Source organism: Mastigoproctus giganteus, chromosome 10 (assembly GCF_048544385.1).
Source record: "Mastigoproctus giganteus isolate SK-2022 chromosome 10, ASM4854438v1, whole genome shotgun sequence".
Lineage (NCBI taxonomy): Eukaryota > Metazoa > Arthropoda > Arachnida > Uropygi > Thelyphonidae > Mastigoproctus > Mastigoproctus giganteus.
In genome coordinates, this window is record NC_143584.1 from 126,141,509 (window position 1) to 126,165,792 (window position 24,284).

The 24,284-nt window shown below is 36.8% G+C and overlaps 1 protein-coding gene across 1 annotated transcript in view; it reads left to right on the forward strand.

Moving 5' to 3' along the window:
- LOC150079274 (UPF0488 protein CG14286) overlaps nucleotides 1-24,284 on the forward strand; it is a 51,347-nt gene that overhangs the window by 19,419 nt on the left and 7,644 nt on the right. Inside the window, exon 4 of the mRNA XM_090383018.1 lies at nucleotides 19,453-19,587. Within this exon, the coding sequence (XP_090239144.1) occupies nucleotides 19,453-19,587 (135 nt within the window). The remainder of the gene's footprint in view (nucleotides 1-19,452; nucleotides 19,588-24,284) is intronic.

Consider the following 24,284-nt stretch of genomic DNA (forward strand, 5'->3'; position numbering starts at 1 on the left):
TTGGAAGAAAAATTGGATGCTAGCAGATCAGCTTTATCCTTGGCTGAAGTGACAACAGAACCATCTGGTTTTGATAGAGGTGGGAGCTGAGATGAGCAAAGGTTGCAGACAATGGCTTTGGCAAAAGACCAGAATGCTCGGCTACCATTAGGGCATGAACCAAGTTTTCTACTCTTAGCCTGTTCAGAATCTAGTTTGGACTGATTAATAACTGCTTTACAATTGTTGTGAGCTTTAGTGTAGGCAGAAAATGAAAGTGAAAAATTGGAAACAAGCCAATTACGATATGCAACATTGTTCTCTTGAACAGCCTTAGCACATTTTTTGGAAAACCAAGGTTTAGATAAAGGACGAGATTTTAAAGTGGAGTGTGGGATAAAGGATTCCATTCCTATGAGAATAATTTCACTGACATGATCTGAGCAAACTTTGACATCAAAAGTTTTGAAACAGTAACCTGACCAAGGAAAAGAAGAAAAGAAATCTCACAGGTCATCCCATTTTGCATTTTTGTAATGCCAAACAACATGAGGTTGGGAATAGCCATGAGATAAAGGCTCCATTGGAGAAGAAGCAATCACCAAGTTGTGATCTGAGGTGCCTAAAGGACCACTCACTTTCACTCTGTACTTAGAAGGGTTGTTTGTGAGAAAAAGATCAAGCATGTTGGCTGTATGGTTAGGATTGTCCGGTATTCTTGTAGGTAAATGAACAATCTGTGCAAGGTCATTAGTAATCACAAAAGCCTCAGCATCTCGACCAGCTGGGTCGGTGTGACTAGAAAATGGAAACCAGTTGGAGTTGTGAACATTAAAATCACCAAGGAAAATTACCTCACTGTTAGGAAAGTTGGACTGGAGAAATTCAAGTTGCAAAGAGAGGAAGTCAAAGAGTTCCAAGTGATTAGTTGAGTTGGGAGAATGGTAGAGACAGCAGATGAATTTGACTAAATGAGGTAGAAAGATTTTAAGACAGAGAAGATCAAAAAGAGGAAATTCCAAATTACCAAGTCTGACAGGGAATATTGTAACAGACATATGCACAAGTACCACCTTTGAGGCAAAAGGAATCGAACAGTGAATAATTTGGGCAGCTGAGATGAGCAGTAGTTGAATTAACCGATAACTGAGATTCTGTCAGAAAAAGCACATGGGGTTTGGCAGACTGCAAGTGGAAATGGACATTGTTGAGATTAGAATTATATTTGTGATTTGAATAGGAAGTGTTTGGGAGGTTTAGATCTTTTCATAGGTAAGCTTACTCTATTAGCTTGACAATTCATGGTGTATTCAATAGTAAGAAAAAGTGGGGAGGACATGCTGTATGAAGTAATGAAATGTTGGATATGGCGTAAATATGGTAAGAATATACCCAGATCCTTGACATAACGTGGCCTCGACAGTGCCCCCTGCATACACTACTCGGACTCCCTCCAGTCACTATCTGGCAGAGTAGAGTAGAGTAGAGGTAGCAAGATTATACACTAGCTGATCCGGAAGCCTCCTAAAGAGTTACCAATAGGTTCGGTCCGGTGTACTAATTAGCGGCTGGCCTGCAAGCATTGTTTTATAGCTGTACCCTCGAAATGTTAGGAAGATTGGATCTTGCCATGATGTCCATCATAACCTCAAAAGTTATCAGTCATACTGCATGATGGAAGAGAAAGGGAATTGTTGACCGGAACTTAGCTCTGGAGACTAAACATGGGTTCCATCACCTCAAGCATCCAATAAGCAAAGTGTTACGAGTAGTAACATAACCCAAGTTATAACAATTCACAGATGTCTTATGAATATTTACAAAGAAGATGCCATTAGTCTGTAGAAATGAGATTGGATTAATATGTTTAAAACTGTCTGAAAGTAGATGAGCAGCAACAATGATTGAGTCTAGGTATTTCAGTTTGTTCCTTCGTGATTGAAGCAAGTGGAAACTCATCATTGAGACAGAATTTTTAAATAAACCAAACAATTATTATTTGTATTAGCATGTTAAAGAAATTACTAGAGTTAAGCAAATTCTTGACCCAATCATTACCCTTAAACCAGATTTACATAAAAAAGGGTAATGGCACAGGAACCATTGGCAGGAAACTATCACACAGTCTTTTTGAAGATGAAGAAAGAGGCTGCAATTTTAAAAGATAAAGCATGGGTTTTAATTTTGAGATTAGAGACAATGACAGTTTAAGATGTAACAAGCCTCAATCAACTGGGCAGATAGCAGAGGGAAGATTAATACATTAGAATTATGGAATATCTTAATGCAGTAGTCACAAAAGCCATAAATGCATGTTATCCATAGTTGCCAACTCTCCAGATTTACAACTTAGAATTTTATTTACTTGATTTGGTCCTTCTCTGTCTCACTGTCATAATTTACAGTTATTCTTCTATTTGCGTGGTTTTGCTATTGTGCGGTTAAGTATTTACTACCAAAATTTTAGATTGCACGGTGAGCTTCGCTGCCTGTGTGATTTTTGTTTACGAAGCATCAAAAATAGGAATGAAGAGCAGATTTTGAAAATTTATTTATGTTTTTTTACATGATTGAAGATTTTATTGAAGGAGAAACATATTTCACCATAATAACATAAAACTCCACAGAATTCCAGCTGTCGATAATATTGCAAATGCAATAAGATCACGTTTACTACTTGTTTATAATTAGATCGCATTAATAGAAAAGCCCAATAAACCGGAAAGTGCAAATTGTTTTTATTGTTTTACGGTCGTGACCTTCAGAAATGTGCTTTAGAAAAATATCACAAAGGCATTCAAAACTGATTCTTAAAACCAAACATAGCAATAACCAGTGGTGTGTTTATCTGGTTATTTTTGAAACAACTTCTTCATTCGGGAACCCCCTTCATCAGGATCTTTTTCTGATTCATGCAACATAGTGTTTTTAATCGGTAAGCATTGCTTTTGCTGATTTAATATTTCTTGTCTATATAAAGTGTGTATTTAATTAGTACCTAAAATGAAGAAAGCTACAACAAAAAAAATTTTAATTTAGAAGAAAAATTAAAAATCATTAAGGAGTTAGAAAATGGCAAAAAAGTTGTGACATTGACCAAGAAATACAGCATAAATGAATCTAGCATTTGGCAAATTAGGGAAAATTCTGAAAAATTAAAAGTTTAGTTATCTGTTCCACATCATTGGCTGAAAAAAGCACTACAAAAGTGAGAAATCCATTAATAGAGAAAACTGAAAAATTACTTTCTTTCTGGATAGAAGATCTTAATCAAAAGAGAATGCCTCTTCAGATATTATTCACACCAAAGCTCTGCAAATTTTTAATCACTTACAAGAAGAAGAAGAAGAAGAAGCTGGTCCACAGACATCTTTCAGGCCAGTAAGGGTTGATTTCAAAATTTTAAAAAACGTCTGTTTTCATAATCTAAAATTAATGGGTGAAGCAGCCAGCACAGATACAGAAGCTGCTTCTTTGTATCTGAAAACTTTAAAGGATGTTAATGCGATTGAGGGCTATCTATAAGTCAAGTGTTTAACGCTGATGAGACTGGCTTATTTTGGAAGCATATGCCAAGCCGAATGTTCATTTCAAAAGAAGAGAAAACCATCCCAGGTTTCAAAGCTGCAAAAGATGGGTTAACACTTTTGTTATGTGGCAATGCAGAGGGTGACTTTAAGTGTAAACCACTTCTAATTTATACATCAGAAAATCCTTGTGCTTTTAAAGGAATATCAAAAAAAAAGCTCCTTACCAGTTCATTGGAAATCGAGCAAAAAAAACCTGGATGACAGCTAAAATCTTCAGGGATTGGTTTTTAAATTGTTTTTGCATCGAAATAAAAAGATATTGCCTGAACAAGAACATAGCATTCAAAATCTTGCTCATTCTTGACAATGTGCCCAGTCATCTTGCACTTTTGTCTGATCTGCACCCAAATGTGAAAGTTACCTTTCTTCCAGTGAATACAAGTTCTTTAATACAGCCGATGGACCAAGGTGCTATAGCTTCCTTTAAACTTTATTACCTAAGATCTTTTTTATAATTGGTAGAAGCTACTGATGGAATAGGCAGTCTTTCAATTCGAGATTATTGGCAAAATTATAACATTCTTGATGCTGTAAAAAAATATTGAATTCACGTGGAGTGAAGTTAAGAACTCAACAATGAATGCAGTGTGGAAAAAGCTGTGGCCACAAAGCTGCACTAAAGAAGCCATGGTCGAAATGCTGGAGGTAGTTGAGGTTGTGAGAATTGGCAAAATGATTAGTGGAGAGGGATTTGAATAGCTGGAACCAGCAGATATCACAGTAGACCTTCCTTGAATCTCATAGAGAACAATTATCAGTGGATGATATTTTTTTGCAAAGTGAAGAAGATAACAAAAAATGATTAAAACGAAGAAGGTGCACACAAAAATTTGACCGCGAAGAGACTAGCTGAGTTTTTAAGACTTGCAAATCAGCTTAGCTAAGAAGCTCTGGATATGGATCCTAATTTGGAGAGGAGTTTAAATTTTTGCAGAACTTTATCATTAGCTTTAGTTTCTTATGAAGAAATTTATAGAAAAAAAAAAAACAGCATGCTTCTAAGCAAACAGTTTTAACTAATTTTTTTAAAAAGTGTCGGATACTGTTGCAAGTTTATCACAGGAAAACAGCGACGAAGAAGCAATGAATTTAGATTAAAAATCTAGAGGCAAGATTAATTTTATGGACATATCTGTAATTTTTTTTTTTTCTTAGCAAATGAAGACAGTTTTTTTTCAATTTAATTTTTTTTGCACATTTTTTTTTGTGTATAGGTACAGAATCCTCATGATGTCATAAACTATGTTTCACATTGCGCGGATTTGGACTATGCAGTGTTTTCCTGGAACATAATGACTGTAGTTTGTATCAAAGAGTTTCTCAGTCTTTTTTTTCAAAAACTCATATATATTAGTTTTTTTTTTCATCTTTTTCTTTTCACAAAAAAAAACCGCATTAAAATGGGATTTTTTTTTATTTTGCAAATTTCCACTTATTTTCATTAACAAATAGGCACCTCCATAGCCAGGTGGGAAGAAGCAGCAGTGCGTAGCATATGCTTCTTGATTAGACCGCGGTTTGAGCCTATCACCACCAAATACAGAGGATGCGGAAAGGTCAGGGAATGACCACCGCATATCCCGGAGCAATATGGCCTTAGTTGCTAATGCTCCTAAAAACCAAACAACAATCATTAACAAATTGGCCATCGGGTTTCTGGTAGTCTGCATTGCAGAATATTTTTGATGCTATAGGTTAGCTTTGTTCGCTGTAATGTGCGATATTTCATTGGATTTTGCGGTGTAAGCTTATTAACAGTCTTTCAGTATGATGCCAAAAAAATATGATGTAAAATTTCAGAAGACACATTTTTAAGATTTTCCACATATTGTAAATTTGAAAAAGGTAACAATATATTGTTTGCCTTATGTACCATGTGTAGATGTGATATTTCATTTTCAAGCACCAGAAAATGTGATGTAATCAGACAGTTGCAAATAAATGAGCAAAATGACAGCATGCAGTGCATAGAAATAAATGCAAAAATAGATTGTCATACACACCAAATGCTTATTCACATCTTTATTTCAGAGAAAATCGTTCTCTGAGTTGTGCTGATCATGCAGGTGCATTGTTCAGAAATGTTTACCAATAGCAAATAAATGCAATTGTGGAAGAACAAAAAGAACATGCATTGTTAGTGAAATTAGATGGATAAGAGAAAAACGGAGTAGTGTTGACTTTGAAAAATGGGATATTTTTTGATGCTACAGTGGCAGTAATCAGATTCCAAGATATTTTTCATTGTTGTGATCTGTCACGATAAATTGTCAAATCAAAAGCAGCTTTCTCTCAGTGCCAGCACTGGAAGATGGTCCTATGGGAAACAACATTGAACATCTTTTTCTGAACATCCTGAAAATATGTGGAATTCCTTTAAAAAACTGACTGGCACTTTGTGTGTGGGGGGGGGGGTCTAAAAACTAGAGAAGCAAGAGGAGATAATAGGCTGCCCTTGTCACCTTATTAATTTGTGCCCTGAAAAGGGAGGTACATGCTTTCCTGTGAAAGTGGATGAATACTTGGTAGACATTTCCTGCTCTCTAGAGAGAAGTGCTGAAAGGAAAGATACATTTAAACAACTTCAACTGATGCATGCCAGTGAAGTGAAAAAGACCTTGATTACATGTATGCAAACATTTAAGGTGACTGCGGTGGTCTGAGACAGTTTTTAAATTCTATACAGTGGGACCAACTGATGATGTTACCAACAGCAAATTCAAAATCTTGGAAGCTACTAGGCTTTTCATACCAACTAAGAAATATTGTTCAAGGTTTAGTCCTAATGGATGTTTGATGGACTAATGAGACATGTGGCAGAGAAGAAAATTGCATGGGATACATATAAATTAACAGGTGACACAGAAGCCTATGGTAGATATAAGTTGGTTTGTAATTAAGTCACAAAGGAGCTTAGGTAGGCAAAGGCAGATTATGAGAAATCTTTGGCAAAGGATGCAAAGAAAACCAGCAAACACTTATTTACTTATGTAAACTCTAGAAGGAAGGGAATGAATCAGTTCCACTTGATATCGAAGGTTCAACTGTTGATGATCCTATGCAGGTAGCTAACAAACTGAATGAGTATTTTGTCAACATTTACATATGAGGAGCTATTCAGGGAGGGGAATGCCAGAGGTGTATTAAACTCTGGCAGTGAGCCAGAGTTTAATACACCTCTGGCTCATGATTTTGTATTGATTGATTTTGAAATGATTTCAAAATCATTTCAAAATCATTGAAATGATTTTGTAATAACTGAGAGCAAAGTGGAGCAGAAATTATTGAAAATAAGCATAAGAAAGGCACTTGGGGTTGATGGGATCTATCCAGTTATATTAAAGGAGGCAGAAAAGGAAGTAAGCAAACCCTTAGCCATAATTATGAGAGCTTCCTTGGATTCAGGGGAGGTACTCATGGATTGGAGATGTGCAAATGTGACCCCAATTCACAAAGGAGAATCAAAGGGTGATACAAGTAATTACAGACCAGTTAGTTTAACTTCTGTTCTGCAAAAATTAATGGAGGCACTGGTTAAAGAAGCATTACAGGATCATCTAGACCAGTGGTCTCAAACTCAAATTGCATGCGGGCCGGATGCACGATCTGAAAGCAGCTGATGGGCCATACGTTAGTTTGTCTCCATCTATATAGCAATATGAACTGCTCAGCTGTGCATCCAGCTAACCAACTAGTGACTGACTCAAGGAAAATATATATCAGAAGTATCAACTGGATAGAAAAAATCGGAAACACCACAATACTGAAGCGCCACCAACTGTCGGCTGGCGAACTAAATTTACTGATTGTACCGACGTGGGAAGTTCTCCCACCTTACCCCAGTCACGTGGCCTGGCATACAAGCATACAGTGACAAAGACAAAGCCCCAACCTATTCATTCTATCTCTTTTTTCTTCAATAGCAGTCACACACAAGCTCAGTCCATATCTCTATATCTCTAAAATTATAAGCACCGTATTTACAACAAATACATAATTGAAATGTATTCGCGGGCCGTGTAAAATTGCTTCGGGGGCGGGATGCGGCCCGCCAGTTTGAGATCACTGATCTAGACAAGACAGCAGTAATAATTCAGACACAGCATGGGTTTGTCAAGGGATGGTCTTGTCTGACCAATTTGATATTTGATTGGATACTGTTGCACATGGAAGACTACTGTACAAATTGGAGCAGTATGGCATTAAGGGCAGGTTGCTGAAATGGATAAAAGGATGGTTGAGTGGGAGAACACAGAGTGGTAATCAATGGACACTGCTCTTTGTGGACTAATGTTATTAGTGGAGTTCCCCCAGGGTTTGGTATTGGGCCCAATGTTTTCTGTATTTATCAGTGATATCAATGATACAGTTTCAGGGTTAATGTCTAAGTTTGCAGCTGATACGAAGGTCATTTATTAATGATACTAATGACAGTACGCTACTGCAACAGGATCTAGAAAAGTTGAGGAGATGGGCTGAGATGTGGCAATGAAGTTTAACATTGACAAATATAAAGTACTTCGTATGGATAGTAGCAGTGCTTTTTTTGGGACGTTACGCAATGGTCTGGTATGGCATACCAGCACCTTTATTGACAGTGTCGTGTGATATTTGGATGCAGTACACTTCTCGAAATTTGTAAAAGTTTATTGTAAATTTTTTTCATGTTTACCTACCACTTCAATAAGCTTAAAGTTATTTAACTAAATTTGCATTTTTCACTGTCTATTGTTAAAATATTTCTATATGAAACTTTATAACCATTTTTATAATTCTAAATTACTCAGTTGGACCTCTGTTTAACGAACTCCTTTTATAGAGAATTTTTTTTTTTTTTTTTTAAATTCCCCTTGGAAGTTACATTTAAAATAGTTTCCATTGAGCAAAGACAATTTTCATATAACGAACTGATTAGGACAGACTTAATTTGGTGCATTTCTGGCCTTCAGTCAATTTAGGCAATTAGTGCTGCTGCACAAATTAAGAGAGCTAATGGGATTACCATTCTACAACTTTGTGGTACTCGTAAAACCTATCCGACTGCCTGTCCTACATACGGAGAAGTCACGCTGGTCAACAGTGAGCAGATCAAGGGCTATTCCTGATGCTGTCCAACTTTTTCCCGTACAGGGGCCATATTCAAAAAAATTCAAAGTTAGATTTCTTTCGGGGCAGCATTGAGTAATTCGAGAAAAATTAGTGTTACATTTTCCCTATCTTGTTACATGTAAAAATAAACTTGAAAATATTCAAAAATTTTATTAAGTATTTTATACTTAATAAAATACATATTGTACAATACACAATTACATTTACTGAAGAAAACATTTATGGAGAAAATTTTTTTTTAATAATTAACAAAATTTGAAATGTTGTTTTGTTTCACTTTCCGCACTGGCCGTAGGTTGGACACCACTGTGAATCAAAGGCGCCTCGGTAGCCAGGTGGGAAGGAGCAGCAGTGCGTAGCACATGCTTCTTGATTAGACCGGGGTTCGAGCCCGTCACCACCAAATACGGAGGATGCAGAAAGGTCATGGAATGACCACCGCATATCCCGGAGAAATATGGCCTTAGTTGCTAATGCTCCTAAAAATCAAATAACAACAACTGTGAATCAACTGTAAGTTCCCTGTTCGAGAAATAGGAGAGAATGATTGATTTTCTTTTACCTCGACAAATAATCATCCATTATCCACATTTTTCCGTAAACTTTCTCTATCTCTGTTTACATGGTCACAGTCCCTGAATATCCGAATAACACCGATATTTTGTAGTTTCAAAAAAAAAAAAAAAAAAAATTCAAATTTAATTAGTTCAAAGAACTAGTGAAAATATCAATGACGAGAGGAGGAAAATGAGGACAATGACGGTATTAAACCTTCTAAACATGAAATGTTTCCATTTGGTGAAATTTAAGTTTTAAAAAATTGTTAATTAGGTTAGAGTTAAATGAAAGAGATACAATTCATGGATTTCAGAAATACCTAATTGAAAAGACAGTTTCAGAAGAATTAAAGTGTTTAATGTAAAATAAATGTTAAAGCATTTGATGTAGCACATATTTTTTTACAAAAAAAACACTGGGTAGCAGTAACCCCAGAGTAACATACGAACTGTGTGGTACTACATTCAGGGTGGTAGGGAATGAAAAGGACCTGGGGTGTAATTGTGCAGTCAGATATGAAGTTTTCTTAGCAGTGCAGACAGTCTGCAAGAGTAGCTCATGATGCCTTGTCAATGATGTACAGTAATTGTTCTAGCAGGGATAAGTTTGGTGATTATCCCCCTGTATAAGGCAATGATCAGGCCACACCTTGAGTACTGTATACAGGTCTGGAGGCCTCATTTTTGGAAGGATGTAGAGCTGCTGGAATGAGTACAGAGAAGGGCAACAAGATTAGTGAATGGAACAAAGGGTTGCTCTTATGAAGAAAGGCTTAAGTTATGCAAATTAGTGTCTGGAGACTAGGCACCTGCGAGGTGATCTGATTGAGGCGTAATAAGGCCTTGAATTGGCTGAGTAAGCTGAATTCTGATGGGATTCTTCCTCTTGCCCAGATTAATCGCCTGAGGGGACATAAATTCGAATTGAGGAAAGACAGTTGTAGAATAGATGTGTGGAAATTTGCCTTTACCAGCGGGTGGTTGATTGCTGAAACAAACTCCCATCTGTTGCTGTAGAAGTTGACAGCTTAAATAAATTCAAAATAACGGGTGGTTGATTGCTGGAACAAACTCCCATCTGTTGTTGTAGAAGTTGACAGCTTAAATAAATTCAAGGCAGAACTAGACAAACATTTGGAGTGAATGGATGGGTGAAATGGGAAGGTTTTTTTTTTTTTTCGGCTGATGCTGTATAAGCTTGCTTTCTTGCATCATATGCCTCTATTAATGCTGATTAGCTGTCTTTGGTTAAATGTGTAACTAGACTAGAAACAGTGGCAACCATTGACAAGTCTGTTTTAATAAGAGGTTAGAAGTGGTAATAAAAGCAATCTTTTCAAAGCTACCAAATTGAAAAATACAAGAAACTATCAATAATGAATGCACTGACTCATGTTGAAATCCATTTTGTGATCGAAAAGTTTTGAATGAAGACAAATTGATGAACTGGTGAAAGCAATCCTAAAAAATCCAGGTTAGAGTTAAATGAAAGAGATACAATTCATGGATTTCAGAAATACCTAATTGAAAAGACAGTTTCAGAAGAATTAAAGTGTTTAATGTAAAATAAATGTTAAAGCATTTGATGTAGCACATATTTTTTTACAAAAAAAACACTGGGTAGCAGTAACCCCAGAGTAACATACGAACTGTGTGGTACTACATTCAGGGTGGTAGGGAATGAAAAGGACCTGGGGTGTAATTGTGCAGTCAGATATGAAGTTTTCTTAGCAGTGCAGACAGTCTGCAAGAGTAGCTCATGATGCCTTGTCAATGATGTACAGTAATTGTTCTAGCAGGGATAAGTTTGGTGATTATCCCCCTGTATAAGGCAATGATCAGGCCACACCTTGAGTACTGTATACAGGTCTGGAGGCCTCATTTTTGGAAGGATGTAGAGCTGCTGGAATGAGTACAGAGAAGGGCAACAAGATTAGTGAATGGAACAAAGGGTTGCTCTTATGAAGAAAGGCTTAAGTTATGCAAATTAGTGTCTGGAGACTAGGCACCTGCGAGGTGATCTGATTGAGGCGTAATAAGGCCTTGAATTGGCTGAGTAAGCTGAATTCTGATGGGATTCTTCCTCTTGCCCAGATTAATCGCCTGAGGGGACATAAATTCGAATTGAGGAAAGACAGTTGTAGAATAGATGTGTGGAAATTTGCCTTTACCAGCGGGTGGTTGATTGCTGAAACAAACTCCCATCTGTTGCTGTAGAAGTTGACAGCTTAAATAAATTCAAAATAACGGGTGGTTGATTGCTGGAACAAACTCCCATCTGTTGTTGTAGAAGTTGACAGCTTAAATAAATTCAAGGCAGAACTAGACAAACATTTGGAGTGAATGGATGGGTGAAATGGGAAGGTTTTTTTTTTTTTTCGGCTGATGCTGTATAAGCTTGCTTTCTTGCATCATATGCCTCTATTAATGCTGATTAGCTGTCTTTGGTTAAATGTGTAACTAGACTAGAAACAGTGGCAACCATTGACAAGTCTGTTTTAATAAGAGGTTAGAAGTGGTAATAAAAGCAATCTTTTCAAAGCTACCAAATTGAAAAATACAAGAAACTATCAATAATGAATGCACTGACTCATGTTGAAATCCATTTTGTGATCGAAAAGTTTTGAATGAAGACAAATTGATGAACTGGTGAAAGCAATCCTAAACAGGCAAAGCAAGCTGGTAATTCTAGGCATGTTATCCTCATTCATGCAGAAAGTCTGTTCATTTTTCTTCTGGCTTGAACAAAACAGTTTTCTTGTTTCTTTTTAAATGTCACGTCAACATTTGAAAATTTAAACATAACTCTTCAATCCAGCTTACCTCACATCCATGTACTGCAGTAATTAATCCTAGATATTGTTGAAAAGCATTATGTGCAAATTTATTTTATCAACAGTTTTCAAATCTTCCATTTTGAAAATTGATTACCATAGCATACTAAAAACCAGAAGGATGATTCTGATTTTGTAAGAGGCATTTCTATTGCCAAGATCCTGGAGAAACTAAAACTAGAGAAGAAAGTTCTGTTCTTTTACTCTGTGAGGAAGTTCTTTATGAATATACAAGTTCCCATTGAATATGATGCAAATTTGACGATTAGCAGTGCATCATTTTTAAATTTGAACTTTTTTTGTGAACAGATTTCAAGTACTTCTTGCCATCTTTCAAGTACTTCTTGCCATCTCTTCTTGTCAAAGATAAAAAAAAAAAAAAAATAGATGAAGCAATTAGATGTTATTGTGAAAGAAGAAAGAATTAGTGTATAGTGGTCCTTGGTTGGTGAAACTGAAATATAACAAAATTATAATTATTATTATAATTTTACTATATATTATTATTGAAATATAACAAACTATCTCAAGTTATGCATGACGCTTTAACAATTCCTTATAGCAGTATGAGGAATTGTTAGGAGCATTAGCAACTAAGGCCATATTGCTCTGGGGATATGCGGTGGTCATTCCCTGACCTTTCCGCATCTTCCATATTTGGTGGTCATGGGCTCGAACCCCGGTCTAACAAGAAGCGTGTGCTACGCACTGCTGCTCCTGCCCACCTGGCTACGGAGGCACCATAGCAGTATGGAGTATGAGAGAATTATTCAGCCAGGTTGGAAAAACAAAAACTGTGTTAAGATCTTTTTTTTGAATCCTTGGAAATGCTCCTGACAGCCAGTTCCAAAAAGTAGGGCCATTGTCATGAGCAAAACTTTGACTCAACATTTCTGAAGAGGACAAAGTCTGCAACAGTATTTTTTTTTGAAGCAGTCAAAATCACTTGTTGCTAATAGAATATCCAAGCAGAAATTAACAGACAGAAAAAATGTTGGGTAAGCTAATGTTTAAAACCATATTGTATTGATAAACAATCCTATGACTGTTTTAATATAAAATGTGTATTTCTCCAGTGAAAATTAATTTGTAGTATAGTGCAGACTTTAAAACACCAGATTTTTTTTTTGAAAAATTTCATATTTTCTTCCTCTTTTATATGGTTACCACTCCATTTTGCAAAAATCTTTTTTTTTTTTTTTTTTTTCTTCTGTTTTGGCCAAAAAAACCTATTTAGCTCGAGCTAAATAGGTTTTTTTGGCTAAAGACTGGGAAACCAATTTCCCAGTCTTTAGCTTTTTGAAAGTACAAAGTTTACAGCTATGTATTACAATGTATTTTTCTGCTCTACTAATAGAGCAGAAAAAGATGGCATATGAAATTTAAAGAGCAATGAATAGCTTATTATAGAAAAGGTTAGGTTGGCAAAGGCGGGTATGAGAAATCATTGACTAATAGAGCAGAGAATGGGGACCAAGGAGTTTTTCATTATGTGAATACCAAGAAGAAGAATACCAATATCAGTCTTTACAGACAAAAGACCCTTCATGGTCAGGAGAGCTGAACAAGTGGGACCAAGCAGTATGAAACTGATGATATTGAAATTATAGAGTATGCTTTATTAGAAAAGTTTTCAAGCTTAAAGGCAAGTAAGTCTGCTGAAGGTGGCATATAGCCACTAATTTTGTGGGATTAATGGCATATAGCCACTAATTTTGTGGGAGGTGGTGAGAGAATACACTGAACTATTATGGTTAATTTTGAGGTATCACTGGAGTCAGAAGAAATTCCTCTGGATTAAAGAAGGGCTGTGTATAAGCAATACATAAAGCCAGTTCTAAGAGTAAAGTGGTGCACTACAGACCAGTCATTCTGACTTCAGTGGTAGGGAAAATCATTGAGGAGTGATCAAGAGTATAATATTTGGATATTTAGTTAGAAATGAAATTCTGAAGGATATATACAATACCAAATATGGTTTTGTTAAAGGAAAATCCCATGTATAAGTATAGTGCAAAAGCATCAATAATACATAGCCAAATCTGAATGAACAGAATATTAGCAAAGCGGCATCGTTTTAAGTTATATCTCATATTGTGAATACCTTCACAACGAGTTTCCATGATATTGCACTACTTCGAATAAGTAACGCTTCACCTGAGGAGAAGACTAATGTTTCTTCTTCTCAGATGGATACCACCACCCAGACAGCACCGTTTCGGGGCTATTTAGCCCTTCTTCGGTGGGTGGGTAGGTACCCGAGTGATGCTATACCTACCCACCCACCCACCGAAGAAGGGCCAAATAGCCCCGAAACGGTGCTGTCTGGATGGTGGTATCCATCTGAGAATAAGTAACATTAGTCTTCTCCTCAGGTGAAATGTTACTTATTCGAAGTAGTGCAATATCGTGGCAACTCGTTGTGAAGGTATTCACAAGATGAAATATAACTTCTTGTGATGAGATATAACTAATATTCTGTTCATTCAGATTTGGCTATGTATTATTGATGCTTTTGCACTATACTTATACATAGTCTAGACTTTTCCATAGCTTGAGGCTTTGGCCCTAAATGCTTTATAGGAAAATCCCATATAACTAAACTGGTTAGTCTGGCTGAGTTGATTGACATGGGTACAGAAATGAGTAATGAGCTATGGAGCTCTGCGAATGATCCCTGTCACATTCAAAATTTGTTACGAAGGCAGCCAGATCAAAAGCCACTAATTTCTAACAGGCAATTAACTGTTCAGTTAGTAAATTAAATTTAATTTTATTAAATCATTGCAGCATTACCAGATGCTAAAAATTAAAAAGTGTTTGTTTGTTATTTGGTTTTTAGGAGCATTAGCGGCTAAGGCTATATTGCTCCGGGGATATGTAGTGGTCATTCCCTGATCTTTCCGCATCCTCCGTATTTGGTGGTCACGGGCTCGAACCCCGGACTAATCAAGAAGTATGTGCTACGCACTGCTGCTCCTGCCCACCTGGCTACGGAGGCACCTTGAAAAGCATACGTCATATTGTTTATGGAATTTTACAAATTTCATTATAATGATTTTATTTATATTTTTTTAGCTGTCTGAATTTTTATTGTACTAAACATATTTTTCTCCTCAATGATATTCATTAAAATTAAACTTTTTTACACAAAGATACATAGTAAATTGGAGAGGGATGAGAAGTGATTTTGTTGTACTGAATACTTGGTTACTCTGATTCATTATACTGACATTTTATTGTATCAGAATATATCTGCTGTGGCTGAGAATGGGTGTGACCCCTGGGGTGGATGGTGTGTATCCAGTTATTAAAGAATGTGGCAGTACACCATACCATTAGGAATGCCACTGAAATCATTAGATTCTGGGGTGTTTCCTTTTGGACAAGTTGGGCTTCATTGGTGGGAATTGGTGATTAAGGATATAATACAGGAATGTCTTGATAAGAATGAAATTTTAAAGAGATCATAGTATGGATTTGTGAAGGGAAAGCCTTGTTTGACAAATCTGGTAATTACTGTGATGAAGTTGTAAAGCATTTAGATGCAGTAAACAATTTTGATATTGTATACCTGGATTTTAGTAAAGATTTTGATTAAGTTTCCTCCATGAGAGGTTATTATATAAACTGGAATGTGCTGGGATTGTGGGGAGTTGTGGTAAAAAGTCCACTAAATATTCATCTCTCATTTTAAAAACTGATCTGTGATGGGTCAAATTTTTGTTTTTGATTTTCGTGTAGATCCTTCTACTTTTCAGTCCCTCTTTAGCATCCAGCCATAGTCAGCCATCGTGTTGATATTCCACCTTGTCTCCATATCTTTAATGACCTGCTAAAACCTCTCATCCTGTTTTTCACTAAAACTTTCTAGATTTTCTGGGAAGTAGTTGATACAGGAGTGTAAAAAAATGTACCTTGACGTTCATGTTGCAGTCCAGCTTCTTGAAGTTTGCCAACATATTTTTGACTGTGTTCTTGTAGTATGGATTCTTGTTGTGAACTCCTTAGGGAACAACAACAGACCTGAAGCTAATTCATGCCTGTTTTTCTCTTTTATTCATAGTTCTTTCAAAATCTCGTCAGTTTGCGAATTTGAGGTCCAACAAAAATATCTCGTTTTAGTGTCTCTTGGGGGGGGGTGACTGATGGGCATTTAGCATTAGCATTAGTAGAGGCATATGATGCAAGAAAGCAAGCTTATTCAGCATCAGCCAAAAAAAAAAAAAAAAACACACACCACTCCCATTTCACCCCTCCGTTCGTTCGAAATACCTGTCCAGTTGAGCTTTAAATTTGTTTAGGCTATCAACTTCAACAACAAGTGATGGAAGTTGGTTCCACCAACCAACCACCCGCTGGCCAAAGGCAAATTTCTGAACATCTATCCAACATCCGTCCTTCCTCAATTTGAATTTATGCCCTCTGAGGTGATTATTCTGAGCAAGATGAAGAATCCCATTGGCATTGAGCATGCTCAAACCATTCAAAACCTTATACACCTCTATCAGATCACCTCGCCGGTGCCTAGTCTCCAGACTCTGTAATTTGCAAAACTTAAGCCTTTCTTCGTAAGAGCAACCCTTTGTTCCATTCACTAATCTTGTTGCCCTTCTCTGTACCCGTTCCAGCAGCTCTACATCCTTCTTGAAATGAGGCCTCCAGACCTGTATACAGTACTCAAGATGTGGCCTAACCATTGCCTTATACAAGGGAATAATCACCTCCTTATCCCTGCTAGAAAAATTCCTGTATATCATTGACAAGACACCATGAGCTACTCTTGCAGCTCGTCTGCACTGCTCAGAGAACTTCATATCTGCCTGCACAATTACCCCCAGGTCCTTTTCATTCTCCACCACTGTCAGTGTAGTACCGCAGAGTTGATACGTTGCTCTGGGGTTACTGTTTCCCATATGTAGTACTTTACATTTGTCAATGTTAAACTTCATTTGCCACCTCTCAGCCCATCTGTTCAACCTTTCCAGATCCTGTTGCAGCAGCATAGCGTCAGTAGTGTCCTTAACAACCCTGCCAACCTTTGTATCATCTGCAAACTTGGACATTAAACTTGATATCCCATCATCAATATCATTCATAAACACCGAAAACAACAACGGACCCAACACTGAACCCTGAGGAACTCCACTAATAACATTAGTCCACGTTGAGCAGTGTCCATTGATTACTACTCTCTGTCTTCTGCCACTCAACCATCCCCTTATCCATAGCAGCAATTTGCCTCCAATGCCACACTGCTCCAATTTGTGCAGCAGTCTTCCATGTGCAACAGTATCAAAAGCCTTTCTAAGATCCAAATATATAATATCAAAGTTATTCCCTGCATCCAGTTCTTTTGTGACTACATCATAGTATCCAATCAAATTGGTCAGGCAAGACCTGCCCTTAACAAAACCATGCTGCGTCTGAGCTATAACTGAATTCTTGTCTAGATGATCCTGCAGTGCTTCTTTAACCAGTTCCTCCATTAATTTACCTGGGACAGAAGTTAAACTAACAGGTCTATAATTACTTGTGTCAGCCTTTGATCCTCCTTTGTGAATTGGGGTTACATTTGCACATCTCCAGTCTATGGGTACCTCCCCTGAGTCCAAAGAAGCTCTCATAATTATGGCTAGGGGTTTGCTTACTTCCTTTGCTGCCTCCTTTAATATAACTGGATAGATCCCATCCACCCCAGGTGCCTTTTTTATGTTTATCCTCAACAATCTCTCCTCCACTTTCCTCTCAGTTATTACAAAATCATCCAGCTCACTGCCAATGTTTACTTTACCTACATCATTCTCCTTCCTGAATAACTCCTCATGCGTGAATGTAGATGCAAAATACTCGTTTAGATTGTTAGCCACCTGAGCAGGATCCTCAACTGTTGAACCATCAATATCCATCAATATTGAGTACTAAGGTAGTTGAAACATGGAGCTTCCTGAGGTAGAGCTTTCATAAGCTGTTTCATCAAATCCAGTTTGATGTGCAAGGATGAAGGAGGACAGTTTTGGGGTCTACCAGTGGTTTATGAACTATGTTCTTTGATTCAGGCAATGAACTGCCCCTCTTTGGCCAGACCTTGACATACCAGTGCCTGACCGTTCCACCCACACAGGTGGCGCTGCAGTCACGGAGGTGAACAGTCGCAGCTGTATGACGCTCACTTGATGTGGACGGTGGTCGTAGTACGACTCAGCTGGATTATGTATTTTCTTCAAGCATTCGACATGGATCTCTTGATTCCTAAGGTAACTACAGATGAAGAGAAGGAGAAGTAATTTATTTGAGGTAAGAGTTTTGTTCTTGATAGTTCATATATATTATTGTGTTTTTGAGTGCATTTCTGTACGGTGCGATCGCTACAGTGCTAGCAGTAGCGATCTTACTGTCAGAACTGCCAACAAATAGATATTAATACAGATGTCAGCGAACATCAATACAATATGATATTGATAAACTCCAGGTGTGGAGTCTAAAAGACCCCATGGATTTCCCCCAGGAGGGAAAAATAATTAGAAGGAATATCAAAACAGTGGGTAAAGTTTATTTATTTTATCTTAAAGAACCACTCTGTTTGCCCATTCCTTCTAATAATCGATTTACTTTAACCTTTACAGGTCATATCAGTTTATTAAAAAACATTTTGCACCTAGTTAAGGGTTTAAAGTTTAAGGTCTTAAAATTTATTTTATTTTTTATCTTTTCAGTATGTTTTATCAACAACAATATGTCAATAATAGGAATCAAAATTCTAATACATTAATATTTATAAAGGAAGAGATTTATAAGTACATTAGCAATTGTTTAATTATCCTTTCATACCAAATTATTTATTTACCAAATATTTTGCATACCAAATTATTCTGTATAAATCTCTCCCTACTCAGCAAAATGTTTGTAGGATAAAAATGGAGTCCAGTTATCAGAAAACCCATTTTTCTTTTTTTAGGCTGTGAATTTATATCACATGCTAAAATGTGTTCATATAAATATTAATTTGTACGTATTTATATTAACTAGTGTTCACTAGTTAATATAAATTTACACTAGTTACTGCTGGTTAATAAGTGGTTTTTTAGCACAGAAAACTGAAAAAAAAAAAAAAAAAAAGGTTTATATTAAGATTAAATAACTTTATGAATTCTTTGTCCTTTAATGATTTTTCTTTTATACATTGATATTCAAAGGAGTTCTTTCAAACTTTTTGTTTTAAATTGAAAAATAGCAGGGCTAGAATAGATTAAGCGATGAAGAAATATTGAACAAAATTGATATTGAATATTATAAATTCCACTCGTGAAATTACTATGGTAATTTTCTGTGTGGAATTTATATAAAATAGCTATTTTTTAGCCATTATGTTATTTTTTTTAGCAAAAAATTGTGTTAAAGTGCTACGTATCTTAAAAAGTCCAAAATCTTCAATCATAAAAAAGAGGTCCGTAATGAGAACTACTTTTGGTGATTATAGGAAAATGATGAAAGAAGAAGAAGAAAAATTTAAAATAGGTATATATGATGAAAGTACATTTTTCTCTTTTTATTACAGTAATACCCTGAAGTTACGTGATAGGTGGGTCCAACGAAAATCGCTTAAGTCGAATACACTAGTTTAAAACACTAGTTTAAAAGAAAAATATTTAATAAAATTGCAGTTATTTATGCATATTAATACAAATTATGAATTAAAAAAATAAATGAGTTACGTAAAAAAGTTATTTCAATGTTGATGGCTTCATAAAATCTAACAAATTCGTCTGGCGACACAGCGCCTTTTTTTCACGCAGAATTTCTTCGTAGCAAGCTAATAATTTTTTATTCCTTGCTTTGTAGCTATAACACGTTCTTCGTTGGGGTCTGTTTTCTAAAATTTTTAAGCCCTTTTCAATTGAGCTGAGACCTTCTGTCAGGCTTGCAATTGTCATGTGCTTTTCTTGTGGAACTGGGTCTGAAGTGTCGGATAATTCAGTGATGTTTTCTCACGCATCTCTATGAGCTCATTCATTGTCAGCTCCTCACTATGTGAATCCAACAGCTCGTTGAATCACCATTGACTTCCAAATCTAATTGCCTGGCAAGATTAACAACTTCTTCTATCATATGAGCGACGTGATCAGTTTCTGGCGTTGTTTTCATCTCGTTTTTCAAAAAAAATGGACAAAGTTTCTTCCAGACACCATTCAGTGTTTTTTTTTTTTTTTTTTATGAATTTCATCCCAAGATTCTTCAATGATTCTTACGGCATCTAAAACATTGAATTGTTTCCAAAAGTCTTTAACAGATATCTCACTATTTTGTCTCATAGCTTCATTCAGACGTGCAAATGAACGCCTCGTGTAGTAGGCCTTGAATGTTTTGATGACTCCCTGGTCCATCGGTTGAAGCAAGCTGGTTGTGTTTGGAGGCAAAAACACAACTTTCACATGTCGGTCGAAATTAATTAGGGTGGCAGGAGGGTGACCGGGTGCATTGTTAATAAGAAGAATCAATTTAAATGGAATCTGTTTAGACTTGCAATAACGTTCGACTTCGGTTTTGAAGTGGTAACCAAACCAGTCCTCAAAAACGGAAGCTGTAACCCAAGCTTTATGATTTGACTTCCAAATCACTGGTAAGCTAATTTTAGATATATTTTTTGAAACTCTTGGGTTTTCGGAGCAATATATTAAGAGAGGTTTTAACTTGCAGTCACCAGCTGCATTCACGCCGACCATCATTGTCAATCGGTCTTTGGAAACCTTAAAGCCTGGAAAGTTTTTTTTATTCGTGAAAACGATGTAATTTCCGAAAAAATTTGAGCATGAATTCGAACGCACACATATAAATGTGACAGTTGGAATGTAAATTCTTGTATGTGTGTGTAGCTCATGCGGCAGCAAAGTTGAATTTTGTTCATTTTTCACTCTCACTCTCCGCCATCGCACCGTATATCGATAGCATATGAAAAACGACCTTGAAGGTAGCGGGTGGTAGTGTTCCCAAACGAAAAAATCAAGAACCGCTTAACTCCAAGTTTGCGTAAGTCGGGGTATTACTGTATTATTACCACAATGATGTGAAACTTTTATTAGAATAGTTTTTTATTGTTTTTGTTGTTGGTGTTATTAGGTTTAGCTTGCTTACATTTGGCATACTCTCCCACTGCCATTTTATCTTAATGAAATACGTACGTTGGCATTCGAGGTGAGCGGACGCGCTTAGACAGGGCTCCTCAGTTAAGTGGTTTACTTTTGGATAGTGCTTTTAAATATTTGATTTATTTAGATATTGTTGGATTATTTTGTTATAGGTTTTCCTGTAACTGTTTGATTTTAATAATATTATAGATATAATTTTTTAAAGTTACTTTCATTGATATTTATTTAATTTTATAATGGTAGTTACGAGATCTGCCTTAAACACATCACAGGGTATCGTGACTCACACGTAAATAGCAGATGGCGCTTTACGGGTGAGTCGTTGTGGAACCTGTGTTATGTTTTCCAGGGTCGACCTGGTGACTAATCCTACCTCACCTGGGGATTCTTTTCTTTGTGATCGATGTAAGGAGTGCACCGATCTTAAATTACAATTTGGTGCACTGATGGAACAATTTGAGTCCCTGAAAAAACGAGTGCTTGCCCTCGAAAATAATGCATCTGGGAGCTCGTCAGGGACTCAAAACTCCAGCAATCTACCAAGTGATGCACACCCGATTCGAGCCTCAAAACAGAAAAACCAAGTGCAAACTACTCTGGTTAAAAAGGACATTGTTTTATTAGGAGACTCCATTGTCAGTGAAACGGGGAATATTTTTTGTAATAAAGATAGGTGGAGCAGAACCAGGGTATGTCTGGCGGGAGCAACTATTGATGATGTCACCAACAGATTGTCAGATTTTAAAGGGGGTAAAGAAAATATTATTATTCATGTGGGGACAAACGATATTAAACGTACACGATCTGACGATTTGTTGGAAAAATACAGGACCATGCTGAGGAAATGTCGCGAGCTAGGCCATAATGTCTATGTGTCTGCAATTCTGCCCAGACACGATAGGAGGGATTATATGTTAAGAGCCTTGTGGATTAACTCAAGACTTGAAGGAATCTGCAAGGCTTTAGGGGGTAAATTTCTATCAACATGGCCCACACTTGTAGGTAGAAGGAATTTGTTTTGTAGAGACGGGATACACTTAAACAAAGGTGGTGCAAAAGTTTTATTATTGAGGTATTATTGAGGATATCTTAAAGGTTCGGGGAAACTGCTAATTAGGGGAGATGTGGGTAATACTGACACATGCGTTTATCTGATAATATTGGTCAAAGTAACTGTTGCACTTACCTTAAGAGTTCTTATCTGTTACCCCAACTGGACGTATTATCTAGATGTTCTGGGAGCAGAAATGTTTCACGTGAGCGGGTAGCTAATATCAGGGAAGAGAGTCTAATAAACTTCAAGGGTTGTGTTAGGATTGTTAAATATACAAGAACAGTAAATCTTAATTGTTTATACAGTAACGTTAGAAGTATCGTCAATAAAATGAGCGAATTCAAACTGCTGGTTAAAACAAATAACGCGGACATAATAGGGCTTACAGAGACGTGGTGCCACCCGGAAATTGGGGATGATGAGTTTCAGTACGGCTTGTATAATGTATTTAGGAAGGACAGGTTAGATAGAAGGGGGCGGTGGGGTAATGCTTCTTATCAGAAGCAGCCTGAGTGCGACGATAGCTTTCCCGGATTCAGACATTTCGCATGCTAGTATAGCGTCTGTATGGTGTGAGATAGTTGGAAACAAAGGTATAATGCGAGTAGGAGTAATCTACAGAACAGGTGATTGTGAAGATTATGACAAAAGCCTCTACATGCAAATGGAATGGGCAAGTAAGCATCAATGCCTTATTATGGGTGATTTCAATTTGCCTTTAATTGATTGGAGTAAATGGGAAGGAAACTCGACATGGGGAACAAAATTTTTAAATCAACTAGATGACTGTTATTTGTATCAACATGTCAGGGAAAGTACTAGATAAAAGAATATACTAGACCTCATCATCACACATGAATCAGATGACATAACAGGGCTGACAGTAGAGGAACCAGTAGCAGGAAGTGATCACGGAGTTCTACGGTCGATGATGATGACGAGAGAGGTAGCAGAAGTAAAAGGCAAAGGAATGGGTTTTAATTTCAGAAAAGGAAATTACGATGCCTTAAGGTACTACATGGCCTCTATTAACTGGGTAGATATCGCACAGAGAATGAATACAATTGAACTGTGGTACGCTTTTAAAACATTAATCACAGATGTCCTGAATGCGTAATACCATTAAAAAAAATACTCCACGAGAAGGGTTCCAAGTTGGATGAATAGTGAAGTTGCCACATTATTTGAGCAGAAAAAGGTGGCATGGAAAGGTTACAGAGCAATAAAAAGTACTGAAGCGTATAACAGCTACAAGGTGATGTGTAATAGAGCCACAGAAAAGGTTCGACAGGCAAAGGCAGTTTATGAGAAATCACTAGCAAACAGAGCAAAGAGGGGGGGATAAAGAATTCTTCACATATATAAATGCCAAGAAGAGCAGGACAAACCAGATCAGACCTTTATGCAAGGGAAAGGGGATAGTAATAAATACACCAGCTGCCGTTGCAGATGAACTCAACAGTTATTTTGCATCGATATTTACAAATGAAAAGCCTTTTGTGGCAATGGGAAATTGTGGGAGCGAAGTTAAAAAATATGTAATTAATGATATTGAAATTTCGCAAGATTATTTAATGAAAAAAACTTTCGAGCCTACAGACCAGTAAGGCTCCTGGAGTTGATGGAATATACCCTATAATCTTAAGAGAGGCGGCAAGCGAGTGCATTGAACCATTGAGGCTAATTATGCAAGCATCACTAGACTCTGGGGAGATTCCCTTGGATTGGAAAAGTGCAAATGTATCTCCCATACATAAGGGTGGCTCTAAAAGTGAAGTTGGAAATTATCGACCTGTCAGTCTGACTTCAGTAGTAGGGAAAATCATGGAGGCAATGATCAAGGGTGGAATTCATTATCATTTGGATCGAATTGAAATTCTCAAGGATACTCAGCATGGTTTTGTAAAGGGAAGATCATGTTTAACAAATCTGGTTCGCTATTTCGAAAGGGTCACTCACGAGCTGGATTTAGGGAATAATTTCGACATTGTTTATTTAGATTTCAGCAAAGCTTT